This window comes from Microtus pennsylvanicus, chromosome 11 (assembly GCF_037038515.1).
Source record: "Microtus pennsylvanicus isolate mMicPen1 chromosome 11, mMicPen1.hap1, whole genome shotgun sequence".
Taxonomy (NCBI): Eukaryota; Metazoa; Chordata; class Mammalia; order Rodentia; family Cricetidae; genus Microtus; species Microtus pennsylvanicus.
The window spans coordinates 103,092,680-103,114,954 of record NC_134589.1 but is presented as its reverse complement, the minus strand read 5'-3'; the positions used below and the strand labels follow the sequence as shown (position 1 = coordinate 103,114,954).

The 22,275-nt window shown below is 44.5% G+C and overlaps 1 protein-coding gene across 5 annotated transcripts in view; it reads right to left on the bottom strand.

The window, feature by feature from the left end:
- The window catches only part of Bmerb1 (bMERB domain containing 1), a 73,106-nt gene extending 62,095 nt beyond the window's left edge, over positions 1 to 11,011 (bottom strand). Inside the window, exon 1 of one of the 5 annotated variants that reach the window (XM_075942094.1) lies at positions 10,723 to 11,011. In XM_075942094.1, coding sequence (XP_075798209.1) covers positions 10,723 to 10,745 — 23 coding nt within the window. In that variant the 5' untranslated portion in view covers positions 10,746 to 11,011. The remainder of the gene's footprint in view (positions 1 to 10,722) is intronic. The other 4 variants (XM_075942090.1, XM_075942091.1, XM_075942092.1 and 1 more) reach the window with 4 other exon arrangements.
- Positions 11,012 to 22,275: the final 11,264 nt, after the last annotated feature.

The window sequence follows — 22,275 nt, the reverse complement described above, 5'->3', positions numbered from 1 at the left end:
GAAGCATTGTCTATATTAGGTTAATAGAAGTGGGGAAATCTGTCTCAAGTATGGGCAGAGCCATCCCGTGAGCTGGCCTCCCGAATAAAGAGAAGAAAGTGTGGTGAGCGGAGCGTCCATCACTCCTGCTTTCTGACTGGACACAGCTCGACCAGCACCCACCTCAAGTTGCTGCGGTCTTGATGTGCTCACCATGATGGACTGTGCCCTCATGGTGCCAGGTGGAATAAGTTCTTCCTTCCTTAAGTTGCCTTTGTCAGGTATTAATTATATCACAGCAACAGGAAAAGCTACCGGGTCACAGGTCATGATCAACCTTGTGAATCACGTCCCCATTTATTAGAAGATCTGTCTCAGCAGAGATGAATGAACTAGCCTAGTCTTCCCTTTCATGAGCCTCTGGGAAATAACCAAGGCAGAACTGATCCCTAGCTCCTGGCACCTGGACAGTTCTGCACTAGTTATAACACCAGGATGAGCGCCATCCAAAGAGGATGACGATGGGTGGGTCCTGCCTCAATGTGTGGCGACAGAGGAGGGACACCTTAGCTCACTCTGGCACTCTGGGTGTGTGTGTGTGTGTGTGTGTGTGCGCACGCGCGCATGTTTGAGAATCTAAAGAAGCCAGTGTACCACCTGTGGTCGTATCTAAGCACTGGGGATCTTGGTACCTGTGGGGAGCCTATCACAGTCTCTACCCACATTCTCAATGTAACTGTTTCCCAACAACAGTGCCATTCCTGATATGGGATTTTAAAACCTCACTTCTTGCAAAAAGAAAGTAAGAATATTGATCTAAGAACAGCCTCTGGAACAAATGATGTCAAGCAGATGGATAGCCAAACAGACTAATCAAGAATCTGACTTTCAATGCCATAGTATTGGAGGTTTACAGAATACATTTGCACCTTCTGGGTTACCAGCCTCCCAAGCCAGTGACTATTGACTGAATAAGAAGGGTCCAAGTGCGGGCAATGTGGTGAGCACTGGACAGTCAGCTCACCACCTAGCAGGCATTTCTTATATCAGCTTGTGCATGTGTGACAGCAGTTCCCTACACACGTGTGTGCATGAGTGACAGTTCCCTACACACGTGTGTGCATGAGTGACAGTTCCCTACACACGTGTGTGCATGAGTGACCGCAGTTCCCTACACACGTGTGTGCATGAGTGACAGTTCCCTACACACGTGTGTGCATGAGTGACCGCAGTTCCCTACACACGTGTGTGCATGAGTGACCGCAGTTCCCTACACACGTGTGTGCATGAGTGACAGCAGTTCCCAACACACGTGTGTGCATGAGTGACAGTTCCCTACACACATGTGTGCATGAGTGACCGCAGTTCCCTACACACGTGTGTGCATGAGTGACCGCAGTTCCCTACACACGTGTGTGCATGAGTGACCGCAGTTCCCTACACACGTGTGTGCATGAGTGACCGCAGTTCCCTACACACGTGTGTGCATGAGTGACCGCAGTTCCCTACACACGTGTGTGCATGAGTGACCGCAGTTCCCTACACACGTGTGTGCATGAGTGACCGCAGTTCCCTACACACGTGTGTGCATGAGTGACCGCAGTTCCCTACACACGTGTGTGCATGAGTGACCGCAGTTCCCTACACACGTGTGTGCATGAGTGACAGTTCCCTACACACGTGTGTGCATGAGTGACCGCAGTTCCCTACACACGTGTGTGCATGAGTGACCGCAGTTCCCTACACACGTGTGTGCATGAGTGACCGCAGTTCCCTACACACGTATGTGCATGAGTGACCGCAGTTCCCTACACACGTGTGTGCATGAGTGACCGCAGTTCCCTACACACGTGTGTGCATGAGTGACCGCAGTTTCCTAAGCACTGTCCACCTTCTCTTTTGAAGACAGGATATCTTACTGCCTGTGGTTTGCCAAGTAGCCTAAGTCAGCTGGCCATGGAGTCTCACAGATCTTCCTGTGTCCACTCCCCAACACTGAGCTAATAAAAGTGCATGCCACCAAAGCCATCATTTTTATGTCGGATCTCGGGATTGAATTTGGGCTCTCATGCTTCCACAGCAAGCATTTTTCTGACTGAGCCATCTCTTCAGCTTGGCGCACACACCCCTTTGAGCTGATAAGTGAGTGCTGTGTGAACGTGTAGGGGTCAGAGAACAACCTATGGGAGCCAGTTCTGGGGACGTCTTTGGGCTTGATGGTAAGTGCCTTTATCCACCAAGCCTTCCTCCTACCTCTGACGCTTCTTAATAAACATCAGCTAAGCTGACTGACCCTTAACACCGTGTCTTTCAGTAGCATAGACACAGATATGTCAAACACTGTACTTACTGACACTGCCCCATTTAGTCCTCAGGGGACTGTGCCCACTTTACAGATTAGGAAAATGAGGTTTAAGGATGTGAGGCACATTGCCTAAGAATCCAGCTGCTAAGAAGCAGCAGAGTGAAAAAAGGGAACACAGGCAGAGAATTCTTCTAGGACAGAACCTGGGCTTTTTCTACTCTGTGTCTCTGAGGTTAGTACACATTAGGCATTCAACCTGTCCAGCAAATGTGTTAGCCTCTTCAGGGACACTCACAAGCAGTGTTCTGACGTTTCCAAACCACATGTGCATGGAGGAAACATGTGATTGCCATAAAGGAACCACGTGGAATAGCACACAAGCCAATGGAAGTATATTTCATTAAGCCAGGAAAAAATAAACAAAGCAAAACCCTAAGCTAGTGCATGGCCTCCCGCTTTTGAAATCTCCCCCCCTCCCCCGCCTTGAGCAGGCGGCTTACCTGAGATGCCCTCCCTTCAAACTGGTAGTTAACCTGAAATGTCCTTTTCACCTCTTTTCACTTCTAAAAACTGCGTAGTTCACAGGCCCAATGCAAACATCCTTATTTGCTGTCCGCCTGAAGTCCCTCTGTGAGCTCAGTCTCGTTTTACTCCCGCTATGTTCCCATGGTGCAAAGGTCTCATTCCACACTGTTAGCTTTAACTTCATCCCCTCTCCCCACATCTGTATGCTTTCTGAGGCTCCAGGCTGTGTCTTGCTTTATTTCCAATCTCTGTTGCCCCTTTAGTAGGCCAGGAATACCGGACCTAGCTGGAAGGAGACACTTGGAGTCAGAGAAGCCTAGAACCAGGTTAGGCTCCACCAATGACTGTAAGACCTTCAGCAGGTCAGCCATAATGACGCACGCCCTTGATCCCAGCACTCAGGAGGCAGAGACAGGCAGATCTCTGTGAGTTTGAGGACAGCCTGGTCTACAGAGGGAGTTCCAGGACAGTCAACCTATATAGTCTTTAAAAACTAAATAATACATATTAAAAAGCTCTTCAGCAACTCCCTTTTTCTCCCTGTCCCTCAGTTCCCCCAAGCACAGAATGGGAATTACAACTCTGCCTATGGCACAGAATTGCATGAGAAGCGAATGAGCTTGAGCTGACTCTCAGCAACTGTGTATTATTAACAACCATTTAATAACCATTCAGATAGCAAGGCGTGGGCATGGTGGGTGGTGGCGCATGCCTTTACCCCAGCAGGTGGATCTCTGAGTCTGAGTGAGTTCCAGGACAGTCAGAGCTATACAGAGAAACCCTGTCTTGGAAAACACACACAGCAACAATAAACACCCCTGACATTTCCTCCTTCACTTAACACATAGGAAGTAAACATAAAACATGAGCCATCAGTTACAATGGTGATAGCTCATGCCTATAATTTTGATAGTCAGAAAGTTGAGGCAGAAGGACCATTAAGAGTTTGAGGCCCGCCCCCACCACACACCAGATTCTTTAATACCAGCATCTCTATAACTCCAACCTCTGCTTCTACAGTTTCCACAACTTGACCTTGTTGCGTGCCAGCTGAGGGTAGCTTCACTCAATGCTCATTCTCCCAAAACTGGCCATGCTGTCTCTGTTCCTTGTCAGCCCTTCACACTCAAGGCCACTTCTCCATTTGCTGAGAATGGCTGTCATCAGGAAGGAAGAAGTGCGGTGTGTCGTTGCTGCTCAAGCACTGTTGTGGGGATCACAGCTTGCCCCTCTGTGGTCCTACTCTCTCCCAGTAGCCAGCGTAGCATTTGAAAACAAAAGCCATCCTGTGTTTGTCCTTGCAGGGGTTAGCAAGATGACTCAGTGGGTAAAGGGCCTGCTGTTAAAACTGACCACTCTAGGACCCACATAGTGGAAGGAAGGAATGGGCTGCTTTCCTCTGACCTTCGTATGCCCTTCCCACACACAGAATAAATATATTATTTATTATTTATTTTATTTTAAATATTTTATTTTAAATAAGCATCACCTTGCCCTGATTCACTGGGTCCCAGCTGCTAAGCTTAGCCACCTGCCTCTTCCTAGAATACTCTGCCCTTGCATCCAGAGCTTGGATCCCTTGCTATTTGCATGTCAAAATGTCAAGACATTCAACAAACAGTCACTTCCTGATGGCCAGATGAGCAGGGCTCCTCTCTGACAATTCCCAGAAAACATGTATCATGGCTGGCATGCTGCTAAGACATTATCTGACACCCTCATCCCTAACCCTGACATCCCCTGAATATGGGAGGGCCTTTGCCTTGCTCAGTGCCGTGCCCTTCGTGAACACTGCCACGGCAGCGCTTTCATGGTGGAGGCAGAAGAATCAGGAGCTTGAGGATATCTTTGGCTTTGTGGTGAGTGGAAGCTAGCCTGGGGTACATGAGGTCCTGACTCTAGAGTACAACAAAAAGTGAACACATTATTTTTATACTAAGAAGGAAAATGCAGCATTCTGATGGTGGTGGTGCATGCCTTTAATCCCAGCACTTGGGCGCCAGAGGCAGGAGGTTCTCTGTGAGTTCGAGGACAGCCTGGTCTACAAGAGCTAGTTCCAGGACAGGTTCCAAAACTATAGAGAAACCCTGTCTCAAAAGCACAAAAGGAAAAAGCCAAAATAAACAAAAAAAAAAGAAGGAAAAATGCTAAAAATAAAATAAGAAATAATACACTTATCCATCCTAACTAGAAAGTCAAGGGAAATGAGTCAAACCTTCCCCCAACAATGTGTCACAGAGCGGCAGCAAAGTCACATTACTTCAAGCTCTGTATTGTTTATTAACAGAGTTGCTGGTCAGTTAATGCTCCAATCGCTAGTCGCTTCACATCCCTGGACTTGTAAAGAACAGTCACCTTCCAGGGGCTTCTGGGAAGATTGCTGCCTAGGCTGGTGACTTTACCACAGCCTCTCCCACCCCGATGCCCTTGGTGCCCCCTCTTCCCCCTCCACCGGGCCATCTTTTCCTCATCTCCTCCCCCAGTCCTGACCATCCTTTAGGGCACATGCAGATTTGCCAAGACACGACCCTGACAACAGGCCACTGTGCTCTTTGAGAGCCCCAGGCTTTCTCAAAGGCACTGTGTCTTCGTGTCTCCCTTAATTACTTACAGTAGTGGGAAGCAACATTTTTGTGGACCTTGCTACAGTAAAATGTCACTATGAATTTTCCAGCCGAGTTATTAAAAAAAACAAAATAACCCACTGCTTACAGGAAAATGCTGTCAAAGATGGGTGGGAGGCGGAGACAGAGGAGCCCAACTTTGGGGCTAGCCTGGGCTAAAGGTTAAAGAGGGCAAGGGATAATGGAAGCGATTTCTTAGAATCTGTCTCAAGTGAGAAAATACTAGATGACTTTCTAGCATTCGTGAGGCCCCAGTTCAGTCCCCAGAACTAAAAAGGAGCACGAAGTAGGGCTCTGGAAAAGTCTTTCTAGCCCGGCAGTGGCCACGCCTTTAATCCCAGCAGCGGGAGGCAGAGGCATGTGGAGCTCCGGGAGTTTGAGGCCAGCCTGGTGTACAAAGCAAGTTCCAGGACAGCCAGGGCTGTTAGACAGAGAAGCCCTGTCTCAAAAATCAAAACAAAACAAAAAGTGTCTTTTTGTACACACTTCTGTGAAGAAGGTAGCATAAATGCCGTCGTCATCCACACAGCTTCTCAATGATCCCTTCACATACAAAGGGCTTCTACTTGGCTGCTGTAACAACAGTCATTTGGTATTGACCTGGGGCTTGTAGCACACAAGGTTGTGTGTTAAATGACCTCATTCTGTCCTTCAAGAGCAAGCCCCAAGCATCTGTTACTATGATTCTTCCTATTTTAAAGAGTTTATTTTATTTATTTGTGTGTACACTTATAAAGGTGTCTGTATAGTTCAGAAGACAGTGTCAGGTCTCCTGGAGCTGGAGGTACAGATGGTTATGAGCCACCCAGTGTGGTTGCTGGGAACTGAAATTGGGTCAAGGACTCTTAACTACTGAGTCATCTCTTCGGCCCCCATTTATTCCTATTTTACAGATAAAGCAACCAGTAATATAGCTTCAACTATATGCCCATGGTAACAGAGCTGGAGAGGACAGGGTTAGTTTGAACTTACTTCACCTGACTTCCAACTCCTGTTCTGCCATTTTTAGTTATTTGCTTTTGACAGGACTAGCCTCAAACATTCTTTGTAGCCAAGGAAGAGCCTGAAATCCAGGTCCTCCTGCCTCTCCACCTAGGGCTTAGATGACAGGCATGGACCCTGGCATCGCTTCTGTTCTCCTACTGTGACTATAGTACATCACGTCTCCATCTAAAAACTGGACCTGGAGCTGCACCAGGTACAGGCCTGAGAGGGTTCCAGGTTCTTACCTGGACTACAGTGAGGGGTTCAAGGCCCAGATGACTTTAAAATATGGCTTTAGTGATAGAGCACTTGTCTAGCATTCACAGGGCCTTGTATTCAGGCTCCAGTACCACAATAAGAATGATAGTAAATTAAGTAAATGCTGTAGTTGAGGGCTCAGTTGGCAGAGCACTTGCCTAGCATGCACACAGTCCCAAGTCTGAGTCCTATCAGTGCAAACCCAGGCATGGTGGTGCCCATAAACTCAGGAGTAGAAGCAGAAGGATCAGAAGGTCAAGCCAGTAAGGACTTGTGACACCGGGCCTGATGATATCTACATGATAGAAGGAAAGAACTGACTTCTGCAAATTGTCTTGGATGTCTACATGTATGCCACAGTGCTTGAATGCACACACACACACACACACACACACAACACACACACATACACACAATGTAATAACATGACAAGGTCATCTTTGGCTATATAGCTGGTTCAAGGCCAGCCTGGGCTACATGAGACCTTGTGTGTAAATAAGTCAGAGGACATAAATACTTAAATAATCTATCTGAAATGAAAGGAAGCAGTTAATACAATCTCAGCTAAGAGCAACCAAGTCTACCATCTTTCTCCTTTTTTCGGTTCTTCAGAAAAATCTTTAAATGCATGCAGAAGTGAGGAAGAATCTTCTTGATGGGATCTTTCTTCCTTCAGCACGTCAGTGTTACAGCACCGGCTTGCAGTATTTTGCCCATAGCCCCAGTGCTACTAATTTCCATGCTTCATTAATAAACAAATAGAGGCCCAAACCTACGGGATAGCTCTGTAGATCACTTGGAAGTTGAGAAGACATCTACCACAAACAAAAATCCCCAAATGCCTGATTGTAAACAGGAATCAAAATACCAAAACTTTCCAAATTCAAGTTTCTAAAGTGAGCCTCTGGATCCCTGCTTTGAGGAGATTTCAGATGTGAACAGCTTAAAGAGCTAGGGGACAGGTTTGGGGTTCTGTGCCAATGCGCACAAGAAAAATGATCTGCTATTGAACCATGAAACAAGTCTCAGAAACTTGGATGGTTTGGAACAGAAAGGATCAGGGAGTCAGAAGCACAACATTTTCAGGGACTTAGATGGCATAAATTAAATTCTTACCTCGATTTCCCTATATGCTTAAATTTTGTTTTCCCCAATGAAAAGGCAAGAGAATGCAAAGCTGTAAGGGAAGAGCGAGGAAGGAGTCTGGCATGTTGGCTGCCACACACCTGTACCCAACACTTGGGAGGAGAGGCAGGAGAATTCAAGGTCATCCTTGGTTGCAGAGCTTGAGGCCAGGCTGGGTCATACGAGACCTTGGGGGGATAATCGGGGATAGTGGGGAATAGTGGGGAATAGTGGGGGATAGTGGGGGATAGTGGGGAATAGTGGGGGATAGTGGGGGGTATAGTGGGGGTATAGTGGGGGATAGTGGGGGATAGTGGGGGATAGTGGGGGATAGTGGGGGATAGTGGGGGATAGTGGGGGGTATAGTGGGGGTATAGTGGGGAATAGCGGGGGATAGTGGGGTATAGTTGGGGATAGTGGGGGGTATAGTGGGGGTATAGTGGGGGATAGTGGGGTATAGTGGGGGATAGTGGGGGATAGTGGGGGTATAGTGGGGGATAGTGGGGGATAGTGGGGGATAGTGGGGGATAGTGGGGGTATAGTGGGGGATAGTGGGGGATAGTGGGGGGTATAGTGGGGGTATAGTGGGGAATAGCGGGGGATAGTGGGGTATAGTTGGGGATAGTGGGGGGTATAGTGGGGGTATAGTGGGGGATAGTGGGGTATAGTGGGGGATAGTGGGGTATAGTGGGGGATAGTGGGGGATAGTGGGGGATAGTGGGGGTATAGTGGGGGATAGTGGGGGATAGTGGGGTATAGTGGGGTATAGTGGGGGATAGTGGGGGATAATGGGGGATAGTGGGGGTATAGTGGGGTATAGTGGGGGTATAGTGGGGGATAGTGGGGTATAGTGGAGTATAGTGGGGGATAGTGGGGGATAGTGGGGGATAGTGGGGGATAGTGGGGGATAGTGGGGGATAGTGGGGGTATAGTGGGGGATAGTGGGGTGTGAGCTGTTAGAGAACTGATCAATATTTGAGCTTGCTTTTCATTTTAGTTTTGAGACAGGGTCTTACTTTGTAGCCCTGGCTGGCCTGGAACTTGCTATGTAGACCTGGTTGGCCTAGGACTCACAGATCTGCCAAATATTGCAGTTTTAACCCAGAGTCTTCCTTTATGCAGTTTCATGGAAAGGATGAAAGGAGGACAAGCTATTGAAATATAACTGTGTCCTGAGATCTCCCCTGAGTGTTGCATGCACCATCTTTAGTATTCATGATAAAGCCATATGGTATATAATATTATCCCCACCTTTAAAGGACAGAGCAGAGTGAGGACAGAGATGCCCCTTGCCACATTGTCAGCCAAAAAGCCCTAGTCAAACCTGAGAGTCCTCAGCTGTGGCTGGCTTCTACTCTATGGGGACCCAGTGTTCTTTCTAGCACTGTGGACTGCAGGACCAACAGGGCCATCTTTGAAACAGACCAGGAAGGCTCCTGAACTATGAAAGCAGTAAACCTTCACCACAAATGTGTGGAGTTCAGCCAATGGGGTCTGAATCTGCTCCTATCATTCCTGGTCCCAGCCTTCTCATGCAAGGGTGTCTCAAGGCCACACGAAGTGTGACCGTGGTGAAATGAAACGCTGTGTCTAAGTTCTCAGGATATGGCGATCTAACAATAAAAGGCACCCAATTGTGGCATTATTTTGAGCTTGTAAAACAGACCTGCACCCTTGAGATTACCTCAAAATGCCAAAGCCAAAGAGTTAGAGAGGGTGAAGCAGAAGAATGGACCCGGGTCTTAAAAGGAGAAAGAAAATGAAAGGAGAGAGGTTGGAAAGATTATGACACCCACTGTAACAGAAATGAAGATATTTGAACTTGAGATCCAAACACACTATAGCTAAGCTATTGAGTCCAGAGTTACAAGTATGAAGAAAGCAACCATGTGTGCATGCTCACACACACACACACACACACACACACACACACTTTCTCCTGAGTGAAGATGGGAAGGAGAGTATTTATAATACTTTAAGTACATATAACTCAGCGATTCTTGCTGGAAAAGGTCACTAAGCCTGGAGACCCTGCCTCAGAGCCGGCAGCTGCAGGTTCCCTAGAAGACAAGAGGGCTTCTTCCAGCCCGGGAGACTACATACACCAGGGCTACTGAGCAAGCCATACCAGAGCAGGAGGTGGGGTGGAGGACACTGGGAAATCCCTAGAGTTGCAGAGACATCAGTGACCCTAGACTTTCCAGGCAGCCTCCACACTTTGCAGCTTTAAGTATCATATCAAACAAATTGAAAGGAAAAGTCTTGAATATATTTAGCAATGTCTGTTGATACCAAACACCACAGAGAGAATCGGCGAGTGCAGAGATCTGTTTCAAAGCCGCCAGCTGCGGCTGAACACAAACCAAATCGGATCATCAAGTCAAGGACCAGAAGAGTGGGGGTGTGCGGGCTGACCTTGCCCTTGCTTGCCCTTTCACCTCTCCTCTGACCCAGGAGGGGTGGGAAGATGCTGGGATTTAAGCTATGCCCTGAACCTCAAGGCAGGGAAGCAAGCAGACACTCCCCCATCTCCAATACGTGGGCGCTTTCCAAGCTGGCCCTTGGCTCCTGCGACCTCAAGCATTTCAACGCTCTAATATCCTCCTTTCTGGGCGGCAGGAAAGTCTATCCTTCGCAGCAGCAGCCTCTGGCTCCCGGATCTGAGATTCCCTGATCGGCCCAGGCTCTTCCTGGCTTAGCTGCTTGTGATTTCCTGAGGAGCCTCCCGGTGCAGCCCAGCCCTGGAAGGTCCCCTCTTTTGTTTGTAGGGAGAACATCGCTGCTGTGCAACACTGGAAGCCGGTCTGTGGGGGCGCTTCCCCTGTCAGCTCACCCACGTTCCCCCCACCCCCGCACTAGGAGTCACCAGCTCCAGAACACGGGTCCCCAATGTCCCCACCCATTCCTTGCCCAAACACTTACTTCCCAGTCGCTCTGCTTTCCATGCTGTCTCCTCCACCGCCCCGTAGCGCCTCAGAGGCTTCTCAGCTTCCAGATGGACAGACAGAGATTGCTTTAATTCCATTGCTAATCCTCGTGAGCAGCCAAGGGATCCGCTTTCACTCCATCCTTGCTGAAGGCAGCAGGGAGGAAGGCGGCTCCGGTTAGCAGCGTTTTAAGGGGCCCGGTGTTCCCGAGGAAGCGACTCCATCTCTTCAACTGCCAGCACCCTAAAGTGCCCAACTGGTACCCAGGATGGGGGAGGGATGCATAACACATGCGCAATGGAAGCTGGAGGGGGGAGGTTTGGGGGCTGGGTAGTGAGAAAGAGGGACAGATGATAAACTCTCTAGAACAACAAAAACAAAAACAACTAAAATAAAATCATCTGCAGAGGAAGCAAGAATAAGGTACCTGCCCATATTGGAGCTAGTGGAGAGGCTTTGCGTGGTTAGACATAGCTATTGCGGGAGGCTTGGGGTCTGTCAGAGGGCCGGTAGGTTTCAAGTGTGACTGGTGAGTCAGAATGTATCTGCAGATGATATGGCCTTCGTGAAGGATGTGGACCCCAGCTTGAGGGATCTGTGTTGTTCGCGTTTATGTACATGATTTACGTAAAGAAGAGCAGCAGACACCCACCGTGTGTGTGTGTGTGTGTACACCTGTGTCAATCCTGTGTATTTGTATGTACAGAAACAAGAGAGGCAAAAATATATTGGACATATGGCCGACAAAGCTATTTGGAACACTGATCTTTACAAACCTGGAGAATAATCATAGAGACCAAACATGGTAGCATTAAAATATAGAACCAGGACTGGCAATGGGGCTCAATTGGTACAGCATTCACAGCCCAAACATGAGGACCCACAGCTGAGCCCCAGAACCCACATTAAAAGAGGAGCAGGTGCAGCAGTGTATACTTCTAATCTCAGCGCTGGGAGCAGAGACAGGAGGATTCCTAGGACTTCCTAAGACACCTTACACCAACTTCTGGCCTACACACACACACATATGTATATATACACACACATACATATACTCATACACACACTATGTATGTGTGTATGTATATGTATACGCAATGTGTATATTATATATGTATATATTGTGCATATGTATATATGGTGTATATAAGTAAGTAAGGAATGAGAATGCAGTTCAGTGGGTAGAATGCTTGCCATAGCATGAGCAAAGCCTTGGTTCCTATCCCCAGCATTGCAAAAGCCTAATGCATAAGTAGAAGCAGGTGGATCTGAAATCCAAAGTCATCTTTGGCTCTGTAAGGAGTTTGAGGACAGCCTAGACCATGTCTCAAATGAATGAATGAATGAATAAATGTAATCAGCAAGCTAGGCTGATAAAAATCAATACTACTTATTGAATGATTGCTAAGCATAAAACACTTACCGATGTCTCTGTGGAAGCTAGCACTCCACTCCCCCTAATTTTACAGAAGACAGAACTGACATTCAGAGAGTTCATTTACCCAGACCCCCACATTTCTCAGGTACCAAATCAGCCCTTGAATCCAGAATATATGAATTTGGATCCCCCCTCTTATTGTTCTAATATCCTTGACTGTGGTTATATTTTTAATTGTTTGTTCCTGCATATATGTCTGTGTGGGGGTGTTGATCTCCTGGAACCAGAGTTACAGACAGTTGTGAGCTGCCATGTGGGTGCTGGGAACTGAACCTGGTTCCTCTGGAAGAGCAGCCAGTGCTCTTAACCCCTGAACCAACTCTCCAGCCCCTGTGGTTATATTTAAAGAACCTAAAAATGATATGATGTGCATAAGCTGGGGCTCATGTGGGGGAGGTGCATGTGAACACAAGCGCTGCTCTCAGAGGCCAGAGGCGTTAGATCCCCTGGAGCTGAAATTACAGGCTACTGTGAACCATCAGACATGGGTGCTGGGAACCAAACTCAGATCATGCACACTCTTACCTGCCAAGCTGTCTCTGCAGCACCTGAACTGCAGGTATATTTTGCATGGAGGGAGAGGAACAGACAAGGTTCTCTAGGTCAAGAGATGCTGGGATACTATTTGCTGGTTATTTTGCGATGTATCTGGGGACATTGGTATCTTTTTTTATGACTTGGAAGTGTAAAGCAGACAAGTTTTTCAAGAAAATAATTCTGTCACTTAAAAAATTATCAACAGTGAACTCCTAAACAACTTATGAGAGAAAAAGGAGCTAGCTTCAAAAAGTCCTAAAAAACTAAACCTAAATTATAATGCCAGGTTTTGTTCTGTTTTGTTTGGGAGTTTGAATTGAGATAAGGTTTCACCATTTGGCTAATTCTGAGAGGTCCTACCCTAATTAGATAAAAAAACATAAAGTAATATCTTATTTCCTTTATTACCAAGCATGAGAAATGAAACAAGGAAGTTGGAGTCTCTAGTTATGAGTGCTAGCTGTTCTTGCAGAGGGCCAGGTGTAGGCAGCGGCCACTTGTTTGTTCCTGGCTGCCCAGAACCAAAATAATCACACAGAAACTGTATAATTAAATCACTTCTTGGCTTATTAGCTCTAGTTTCTTATTGGCTAGCTCTTACATCTTAAACCAACCCATTTCTATAAATCTGTGCATTGCCAAGTGGCTGTGGCTTACCGGCAAGGTTCCATCCAGCATCTGTCTCCAGTTGGGATACATGACTTCTCCCTGACTCCGCCTTCTTTCTCCCAGCATTCAGTTTAGTTTTTCTGCCTAACTCTACTCTGCCCTATCACAGGCCAAAGCAGTTTCTTTATTCATTAACCAATAAAAGCAAACACATAAAGAAGGACTTCACACATCAGACCCACGTTCCATTCCTAGAACCCAAAAGACAACTCACAACAGCCTGCAACTCCAGTTCCAAGGTACCCAGTGTCCTCTTTTGGTTTACAAGGGTACTTCATGCATGTGTACAGATACACAGTAAGAACACCCATACACATAAAATAAAAATAAATCTTAAAAAACCCCAAAGAATTGATATAAGATTGGTGCCCACAAGGACAACTGCATCTACATAAAGCCTGAGAGAGCTTGGGAAGTTATTCTAGACAAAAAGGAGTAAAGCATGACTTGTTGATAGCAGCAATTTCTCAGGTGGGCTCTGTTTGCTAGAGGCAAATGTGTCTCATTTAAGAGAGGCTTCCTGACTCAGCTTTAGCTGCAGCTTGCTTGCTTGCTTGCAGGGACCTTGAAATGCCACAGAGTTGTAGCAATAAACAGGGCTACAGCTGGTACCTCTGCCATGAGGCTGGAATCTCAGAAAGCTAAAGAATGGGCTAGATCCAGCCGTCAAAGCCACAGCTTTAATCCTACCCATATTGCTTGGTAAATTAAAGACTCATGTGGTCATAAAAAGAAAAAGATATACAGTTAAGGTAGATTCAAAGATGAAAAAAATCTTTAAGTGGTCTACTGTGTGTTTAAAAATATATGTAGGCTTGGGAGAAAAAAAGCATAAAGTCCTTAAAAGAAAAAAAAAGAGAATAGTTGGGTGTGGTAGCACACACCTTTAATCCCAGCACTTGGGAGGCAGAGGCAGGTGGATCTCTGTGAGTTCAAGGACAGCCTGGTCTACTGAGGAAGTTCCAGGACAGCCAAAGATACACAGAGAACCTGTCTCAAAAATCCAAAAATTAAAAGTAAAAATAAAAGAAATAAAGTTTAAAATAAAGATGGAAAACACACAGAGAATCTGGATACTGTGTATTATTATGCTCTCTTTGAGTTGTTTGGATGCTGAGGAAGGAGCAGCTGCTAAAAGATATTTGTTTATAAATGCTGCTGAATTAATACAACATAGGTATTTTGAAAATACCTTGACTTCAAAATTGAAGTCAAAAGGTATGTTACTTTGGAAGAGGATTTGCTTTTGTTTCCACAGGAAATGAGAGGCTGTGGATTCATTCTGAGTTAAGAAAAATTAGGTTTGATCAAGGAAGACCACCTGAGAAATCTCCAGTAGGAACAGATGGCCCAGATGTCTGAATTCTACATCCAGAACAGATTCAAGACTACTGCCTAAGATGATCAAGACTCACAGGACTTGATCATAATTCTAAATTTTCTTTAGGTCCCCATAAGAATATCAGTGCCCCCAACCAGGAGGAAGTAGCCTGGAAAACTATGCCCACATTCCCAAAAAATGGACTATGGATATTTTCCTTTGTTTAGAATGTTGGTTACAAGTTGTTATGGCTAATGATAAGGAGAAAAGCTAAACAAAGGGTATTAGATTCAGAGTTCTTGTTTTTTTAAAAAAAAAAAGAGGGGGAAGTGGTGTGGGACAATGGTCTGTATTCTGTCAATTATATTTTAAATAAACACTGATTGGCCAGTAGCAGGCAGAAAGTATAGATGGGACAACCAGACAGGAAGTAGAGTTGGGTCAATGAGAAAAGGAGAATTCTGGGAAAAAGGAAGCAGATTCTGCAGTCCTCACCTGGCCACAGAGCAAGGAAGATATAACTGCCTCACGGAAAAAGGTACCAAGCCTTGTGGCTAACATAGACAAGAATAATGTTGATAAGAGTCAATAAGAATCCTGAGATAATGGGCCAACCAGTTTATAATTAATGTAGACCTCTGTGTGATTTCTTTGGGACTTAACGATTGTGGGAACCAGGCAGGTCAGAAACCCTAACAACAATTGGGTGTGGTGGTACAGGTCAATAATCCCTGAGCTCAGAACTGACAAGATGGCTCAGTGGGTTAAAGTATCTGCTGCCAAGCATCATAACCCGAGTTTCAGCTCTGGGACTCCCATGATAGAAGGAAAGAACCAGCTGCTATAAATTGTCCTCTGACCTCTACATGGCATCTACTCCTGTCCAAACACACACACACACACACACACACACACACACACACAATGAATAAATAAATGCAACAAAATGTAAGTATTTAATATATTTATATTTATTATAAAATAGTACTTATGTATATTAGAAATTAAATACATAATCAAATGTTTTTTAACTAAGAAAGCTGTTCTTTTATGCCACCTGGAAAGTTAACTGATTTTATGTCACATTATTAAGCAACATTTTTTAAAAAATCAACTTAAGGGACTGTAGAGATGGCTCAGCAGTTAAGAGTACTTGCTGCTCTTGCATAGGCCTGGAGTTCCCAGGACCCACATTAAGAGGCTTACAACTACCTATAACTGTTACTTCATGGGATTTGATGCCATCTTCTGGTCTCTAAAGAGACCTTCAGTCATGTGTGCATACACACATAGAGACATAAACAAAAATAAATTTTTATAAAATGAACCAATAAAATGAACCAAGCCACTGGGCATGGTGTCATATATCTTTAATCCACATTCTTGGAGGCAGAGGAGCCAGGTGTATCTCTGAGTTTGAGGCCAGTCTGGTATGCAGAGGAAGTTCCAGGACAGCTATGGCTACACAGAAAAATGCTGTATCAATAAAACGAAACAGACAAGACCCAGCATGGTTGCTCTTGGTTGCTAGAAACAGGGGGATCAGGATTCGAGACTAGCTGAGCTATATGTGATCTTGACTTAAAAACAAACAAAGCCAGAAAGAAACAGCAACAAAGAACTGAAAACTACAGGTGCTAGGGACCTAGGAAGGTATTAGAGTGTATGCTTAGCATTATACTCAAGGTCATGGATCCAACCTAAGCAAAACAAAGACATATGAAGTTACATATTTTTTGTGGGGAGAGGGTTTTCCCATCTGTAAGTGGAGACCTAGAACAAGATCAGCTATCTTCTTCAATTGCTTTCTTTCATATTCTTTTTTTTTTCTCTTTCATATTCTTTAGGGCAGGGTTTCTTACTGAACCCAGGGCTAATCAGTTCAGGGGACACTAGGTATCCTGCTGTCTCTGCCTTCCCAACAATGGGATCATAGTGTATATTAAAACACCCAGATTTTTATAGGGGTGCTGTGGATCTGAGCTCAGGTCCTTATGTTTCACATGACAAGAGGTTCATTCAACTCCCTAGCCCTTCTCTTTGTGGGTAAAAGAATCAATATTATAAAGATAAATTCTTTTCAATGTAATTCCAGTTGAGATTTCAATAAGAAATTCATGATTAAAATTAACTCTGGTAAGCTGATTCTAAAATTTTATAGAAGAACAAAGCAATAGACAAAACAGGCATGGAAGAAAATGAGCAAGACTGGGAAAATGTAATGATGAAATATCAAACACTATTATAAGCCCTGACATGGTGTCCCAAGTCTGCAATCCTGGGACAAAAGAGGCAGAGGCAGAAGGATAACAAGCTCATGCCAGTCTTGTCTACAAACAGCCTGAACACACACACCAAAAAAAAACCTAAATAAGGAAAAACCCATAATACAACAAAATAAGAATAAATAAATAAAGCCTGACAATAGAGGAGGAAAATTGTAAGCCCTCCAATTAACCTACATATGTTGTAATACGAGCGGCGGGGCTGCATCCCCAGCACCCCGACCACCTGCTAGCTTATGCTCCGAAATAACAACACACAAACTGTATTCTTTTAAGCACTGCTTGGCCCATTTCTATCTAGCCTCTTCTAGGCTAATTCTCACATATTAATTTAGCCCATTTCTAATCATCTGTGTAACACCAGTCTTACCGGGAAGATTCTAGCCTACATCCATCCTGGGTCGGAGCTTCATCGCATGTATCTTCCCAGGAGCGGGGAGCATGGTGTCTCTCTGAGGCGTCTGCCCCCAAGAGGAGAGCTGTCGAGTCTGAGCTCACTTCCTCTTCCTCCCAGCATTCTGTTCTGTTTACTCCTCCCACATATGTTTTAACCTATGGGGCCAAACACTTTCTTTATTACTTAACCAATGACCTTCCTCCATCATTTCCCCTTTTTCTGTTTAAACAAAAAGGAAGGCTTTAACTTTAACATAGCAAAATTACATATAACAAAAGAGTTATGAAGCAAGAATTACAGTTACAATATTTATATCTATTTTATCTTTTATTATAACAATGGAAAACTATAACTATGACTATCTATCTATTCTTCAACTCCATCAAAGACTCCAGAAAGATACAATATTACCTAAGCAAACAAGAAATAAACAACTTTCAAACTATAGAAATGACAAAGACATCTCGCTGCCTGGACAGTCACCCAAAGTTTCTCTGTACCGTTGAGGCATCCATCTTCGGCCTACAGGCCCACGGTATCCAGCAGACATTTCCATGAAGCAGGAAAATTCAAAGTCAGTTCAGTCACTATCTGTTGTGTCCTGCAGAATGTTTCGCAGACTCTTTCATGAATCAGGAACCCTGAAAGATCATCTCACCTTTAGGCAAGTTCAGTAGTCCTCTCTCTGTGGGTTCTCTGTGTCCAGTTTATGCAGTAGTCCAGGCAAGAGCAGTTTCTTGCCCAAATGGCTATCAAACTCCATAAGGATCCTCTTCGATGCCCATCTTCTTCTTGAAGTAGATTGGTGTTTCCAGGAGCAGATATGTCTCATTGTCATGAAAAACCTTAAGTTATTAAAACATTAAATAGCATATTCCGTAGTTTTTGAAAGATATGAAGAATGCCGATCTAACTGAAATATATATCTATATATCTAGAAAATCTAACTAACATGACTACAAACTTGACTATTATTAATGATTATCCATTAACAACCTATATACATTTCATTTTTAAATGAACTACACAATCACAATACCTTAATCAAGATCAGAAACACATATACATATAACAAAATTGACCTTAAATTTAAATCACTAAAGCAAAACCCATATCAATGCAAATTATTCTTATCTATATCACATTCCCCTTTAAATGTAAAAGAACATTTATAAACAATATTTGGGAATATGGGCGCAGTTTTTTCTCTCCAAACTGCTTCCTGCTGAATGGGGGCGCTGTTATTTAGGTATTTCAGGGTATAACCTGTCTGCTAGGTTCATCTCAGTTGGCAGTTGAATGAAGTGATTTTTTGAGGGTATTCACAGCAACCTTTCAGGAGGACGTGGTCATCATACCACATTGGGATGGAAGCAATCCACAGACTTTCACCCTCTGTGAAAACAAAATAAGAAACTCCTTTCAAAGCATCATGTCCTTAGATCCAAATTTCAAAGTCAAGGCATTTTCAAAATATCTATGTTGAATTAGTTCAGCAGCATTTATAAACAAATATCTTTTAGCAGCTGTTGCTCCTTCCTCAGCATTCAAATAATTCAAAGAGAGCATAATAGCATTCAGTATCAAAATTCTCTGTGTATTTTCCATCTTTGTGCGCTTTATTTTAACCTCTATTTTGTTTATTTTTACTTTTATTTTTTGCTTTTTGAGATAGGTTCTCTGTATCTTTGACCTGGAATAACTCTGTAGACCAGGCTGCCTTTGAACTCTCAGAGATCCGCCTGTCTCTGCCTCCCAGGCATTGGGATTAAAGGTGTATGCTACTACACCTTGAACTCATAGAGATCTGTTTGTCCCTGCCTTCTAGGCACTGGGATTAAAGGCGTGTGCTACCACACCTTGAAGTCACAGAGGTCAATCTCCCTCTGCCTCCCAAGTGTTGGGATTAAAGGTGTGTACTACCACACCCAACTACTCTCTTTCTTTCATTTTTTACTTTTAAGAACTTTAACTTTTAGTTTGCATATATTTTTAACACACTGTAAAGCATTTAGAAATTTTCTTTGTCTTTGAATCTCTCTTTACTGTATATATCTCTTTTTCTGAACACATGAGTCTTTAATTTACCAAGCAATCTCAGTAGGACTAAAGCCGTGGCTTTGACGGCTGGATCAAGCCCATTCCTTAGCTTTTCAGCCTCATGGCAGAGGTACCGGCTGTAGCCATCTTTATTGCCACAACTATGGCATTTCAAGGTCCCTGCCAGCAAGCGAGCTTCAGCAGCCTGTGCTTGCAAACCGCACGAACCGCCTGCGTAAAAGAGTCAGAGTTTGCCCTGGCAGGATGGCCCAGAAAGCCGGCATTTTAAAACAGCATAACTTTTTTCCTGCTACAGCTGAAAACAAACAAGCATCCAGTCGGCTTTTCATCAACACCATTTAAATGTTTCGTGGCAGGACCTCTTAAGAGCTGCAAGGTTTTGCAGCTGAAGCTGAGTCAGGAAGCCTCTCTTAAATGAGAGCGCTTGCTTGCCTCTAGCAAGCAGAGCAGACCCGAGAAATTGTTGCTACCACGTCCGGTGCCCTTCTGTTGTAATAGGGGTAGCGGGGCTGCGTCCCCGGCACCCAGCCGCCTGGCTAGCTTATGCCCGAAATAATTACATGGAAACTGTATTCTTTTAAGCACTGCTTGGCCCACTAGTTTCAGCCTCTTAACCCATTTCTAATAATCTATGTAGCACCACGAGGTGGCTTACCAGGAAAGATTCTAGCCTACGTCCATCCTGGGTTGGAGCTTCATCGTGTGTGCCTCAGAGAGCAGAGCTATCACATCTACCCGGGAGAGGGGAGCATGGCATCTCTGCTCCAGAGAGCAGAGCTGTCGAGTCTGAGCTCACTTCCTCTTCCTCCCAGCATTCTGTTCTGTTTACTCCTCCCACCTATGTTTTAACCTATGAGGCCAAGCAGTTTCTTTATTACTTAACCAATGACCTTCCTCCATCATACATATATTTAGAATCTTGCTATATGACAGAGGCAATGTGTTGTGGGATATTTGATTACACTGAGTAAAGATATGTCACTGTGTTTGCTTTAATAAAAAGCTAAATAGCCAATAGCTAGGCAGGAGGTATAGGCAGGACTTCCAGGAAGAGAGTCTGGGAAGCAGAGAGACAGGCGTTGCCAATCAGACACAGTAGAAGCAGAACATGGAGGAGGAAAGGTAAAAGCCACAAGCCACATGGCAGCACATAGGCAAATAGAGTTAATTAAGTTACCAGAGCTAGTTAGAAACAAGTCTAAGCAAAAGTCTCCATGTTGTTATTTGGGAGACAAAGAAAAGACATTACAGCAACACTCCAGGTTGTTCTTCTCTACAGCATGGTGAGATTGCTGCCTAGCCAAGCAGAAACTTCACAATGCACATGTGTACATACATAAACACACACGCACATGCACACATACATGCAAGCAATCACAAATCAAGGTATGTGAAGGACCTAAGAGAAACACAACTGAAAAGGTGGTAAGATACTATAGAAGAATGCTTTCGTACTTTACAATTGAAGGGTACTCTGATGGGGGCACTGTAACGATCCTTGCTCTGCACTGCCAGCTCCCAAATAATGACATGAAGATTTCTTACTAATTATGAACCGTTAGCCTATAGCTTAGGCTTGTTCCGTATTTTTAATCTACATTCTACCATGTGGCCTTTCTTTCATTCTGCACCTCCAACTTGTTCTGCCTCTCCTGGTGTCTCCTCTGTGTGCCTAGCTTCATACCCAGATCCTCTCTTTGCTGGAAGTCCCACTTGTTCTCCTGGCTCATCTTTACACAGGGTAATCAAATATCTTGCAACAAAGTGCACCCTAGGGCTGGTGAGGAGGCCCCATTGTTGAGTTATTTCTGTATCTAATTTTAAAACATTTTTACCGCCCTTTAAGGAAACTGTAATTCCACCTTCTGCCATCCTCTAGTTCCTAGCAACCATCCCTGCTCTTCCCCTAAGAATTATCTATTCTGAATGTTTCATAGGAATGACCCCATCAATATGGACTTCTATGTCTATCTGCTTTCATTTGCCACACTCTTTGAAGTTCAATCTCATTGAATCATGTGCTCATCTATTTTCATGATTGAATAGTATTTCTTTGTATAGATATGCCACAATTTATTTATCCATTCAGCCACTGATAGACTGATGAAGTAAGTCACGAAACAATCCCACACCAGTTCAGAATTATGAATAATAAAAGGGTTATTTATTTAAGGAGAAAACTTACAGATCACTGTCCTAAATAACAGTCCTCTGCGCAAACAGGAACAGAGTCTCGCAGCTGGAACCGGGAGCCAGAAGCAAGAGAGCAGGTGCATGGTTACCATTGCTTTTATAGTATAAGAGACCACAATCAAGTGGGCTGGTACCTTAAAGGCTATTGGCTGAAGGAGCAGAATGTGCTCCCACAGCAATAGATAGATGAGTGTCCCTCCTTTTTAGCTACTGTGATTAGTGCCAGGATGAGCCTTTGTATAAGCACTTATTTGAGTACCTGTTTATTTTCTTTGGGATGTGTATCTACAAGTAGAATTATCAGACCACCTGGTAATTCTGTAGTTGGCTTTTTGAGGAACTGTCAAACATTCTACATTTCTATCAGAAATATGCAAATATACAATTTTTCCATATGCTCAGTAATACTTAATTTTCATTTTTGTGACCCATCAACTAATATCTTTTTGTATTCTTTCTCTTCTTCTTTCCTTCCTCCCTCCCTTCCTCCATCTCTCTCTCCCCCCTCCTCTCTCCCTCCTTCCCTCCTTTCCTCTCTCTCTCCTTCCCTCCCTCTCTTCTTTCCTTATTTTCTCTAGCATTTTACTCTGTAACCCAGGCTGGTTTGGGACTCACTGAGTATCCCAGAAAAATCTAGAATTTTTGAC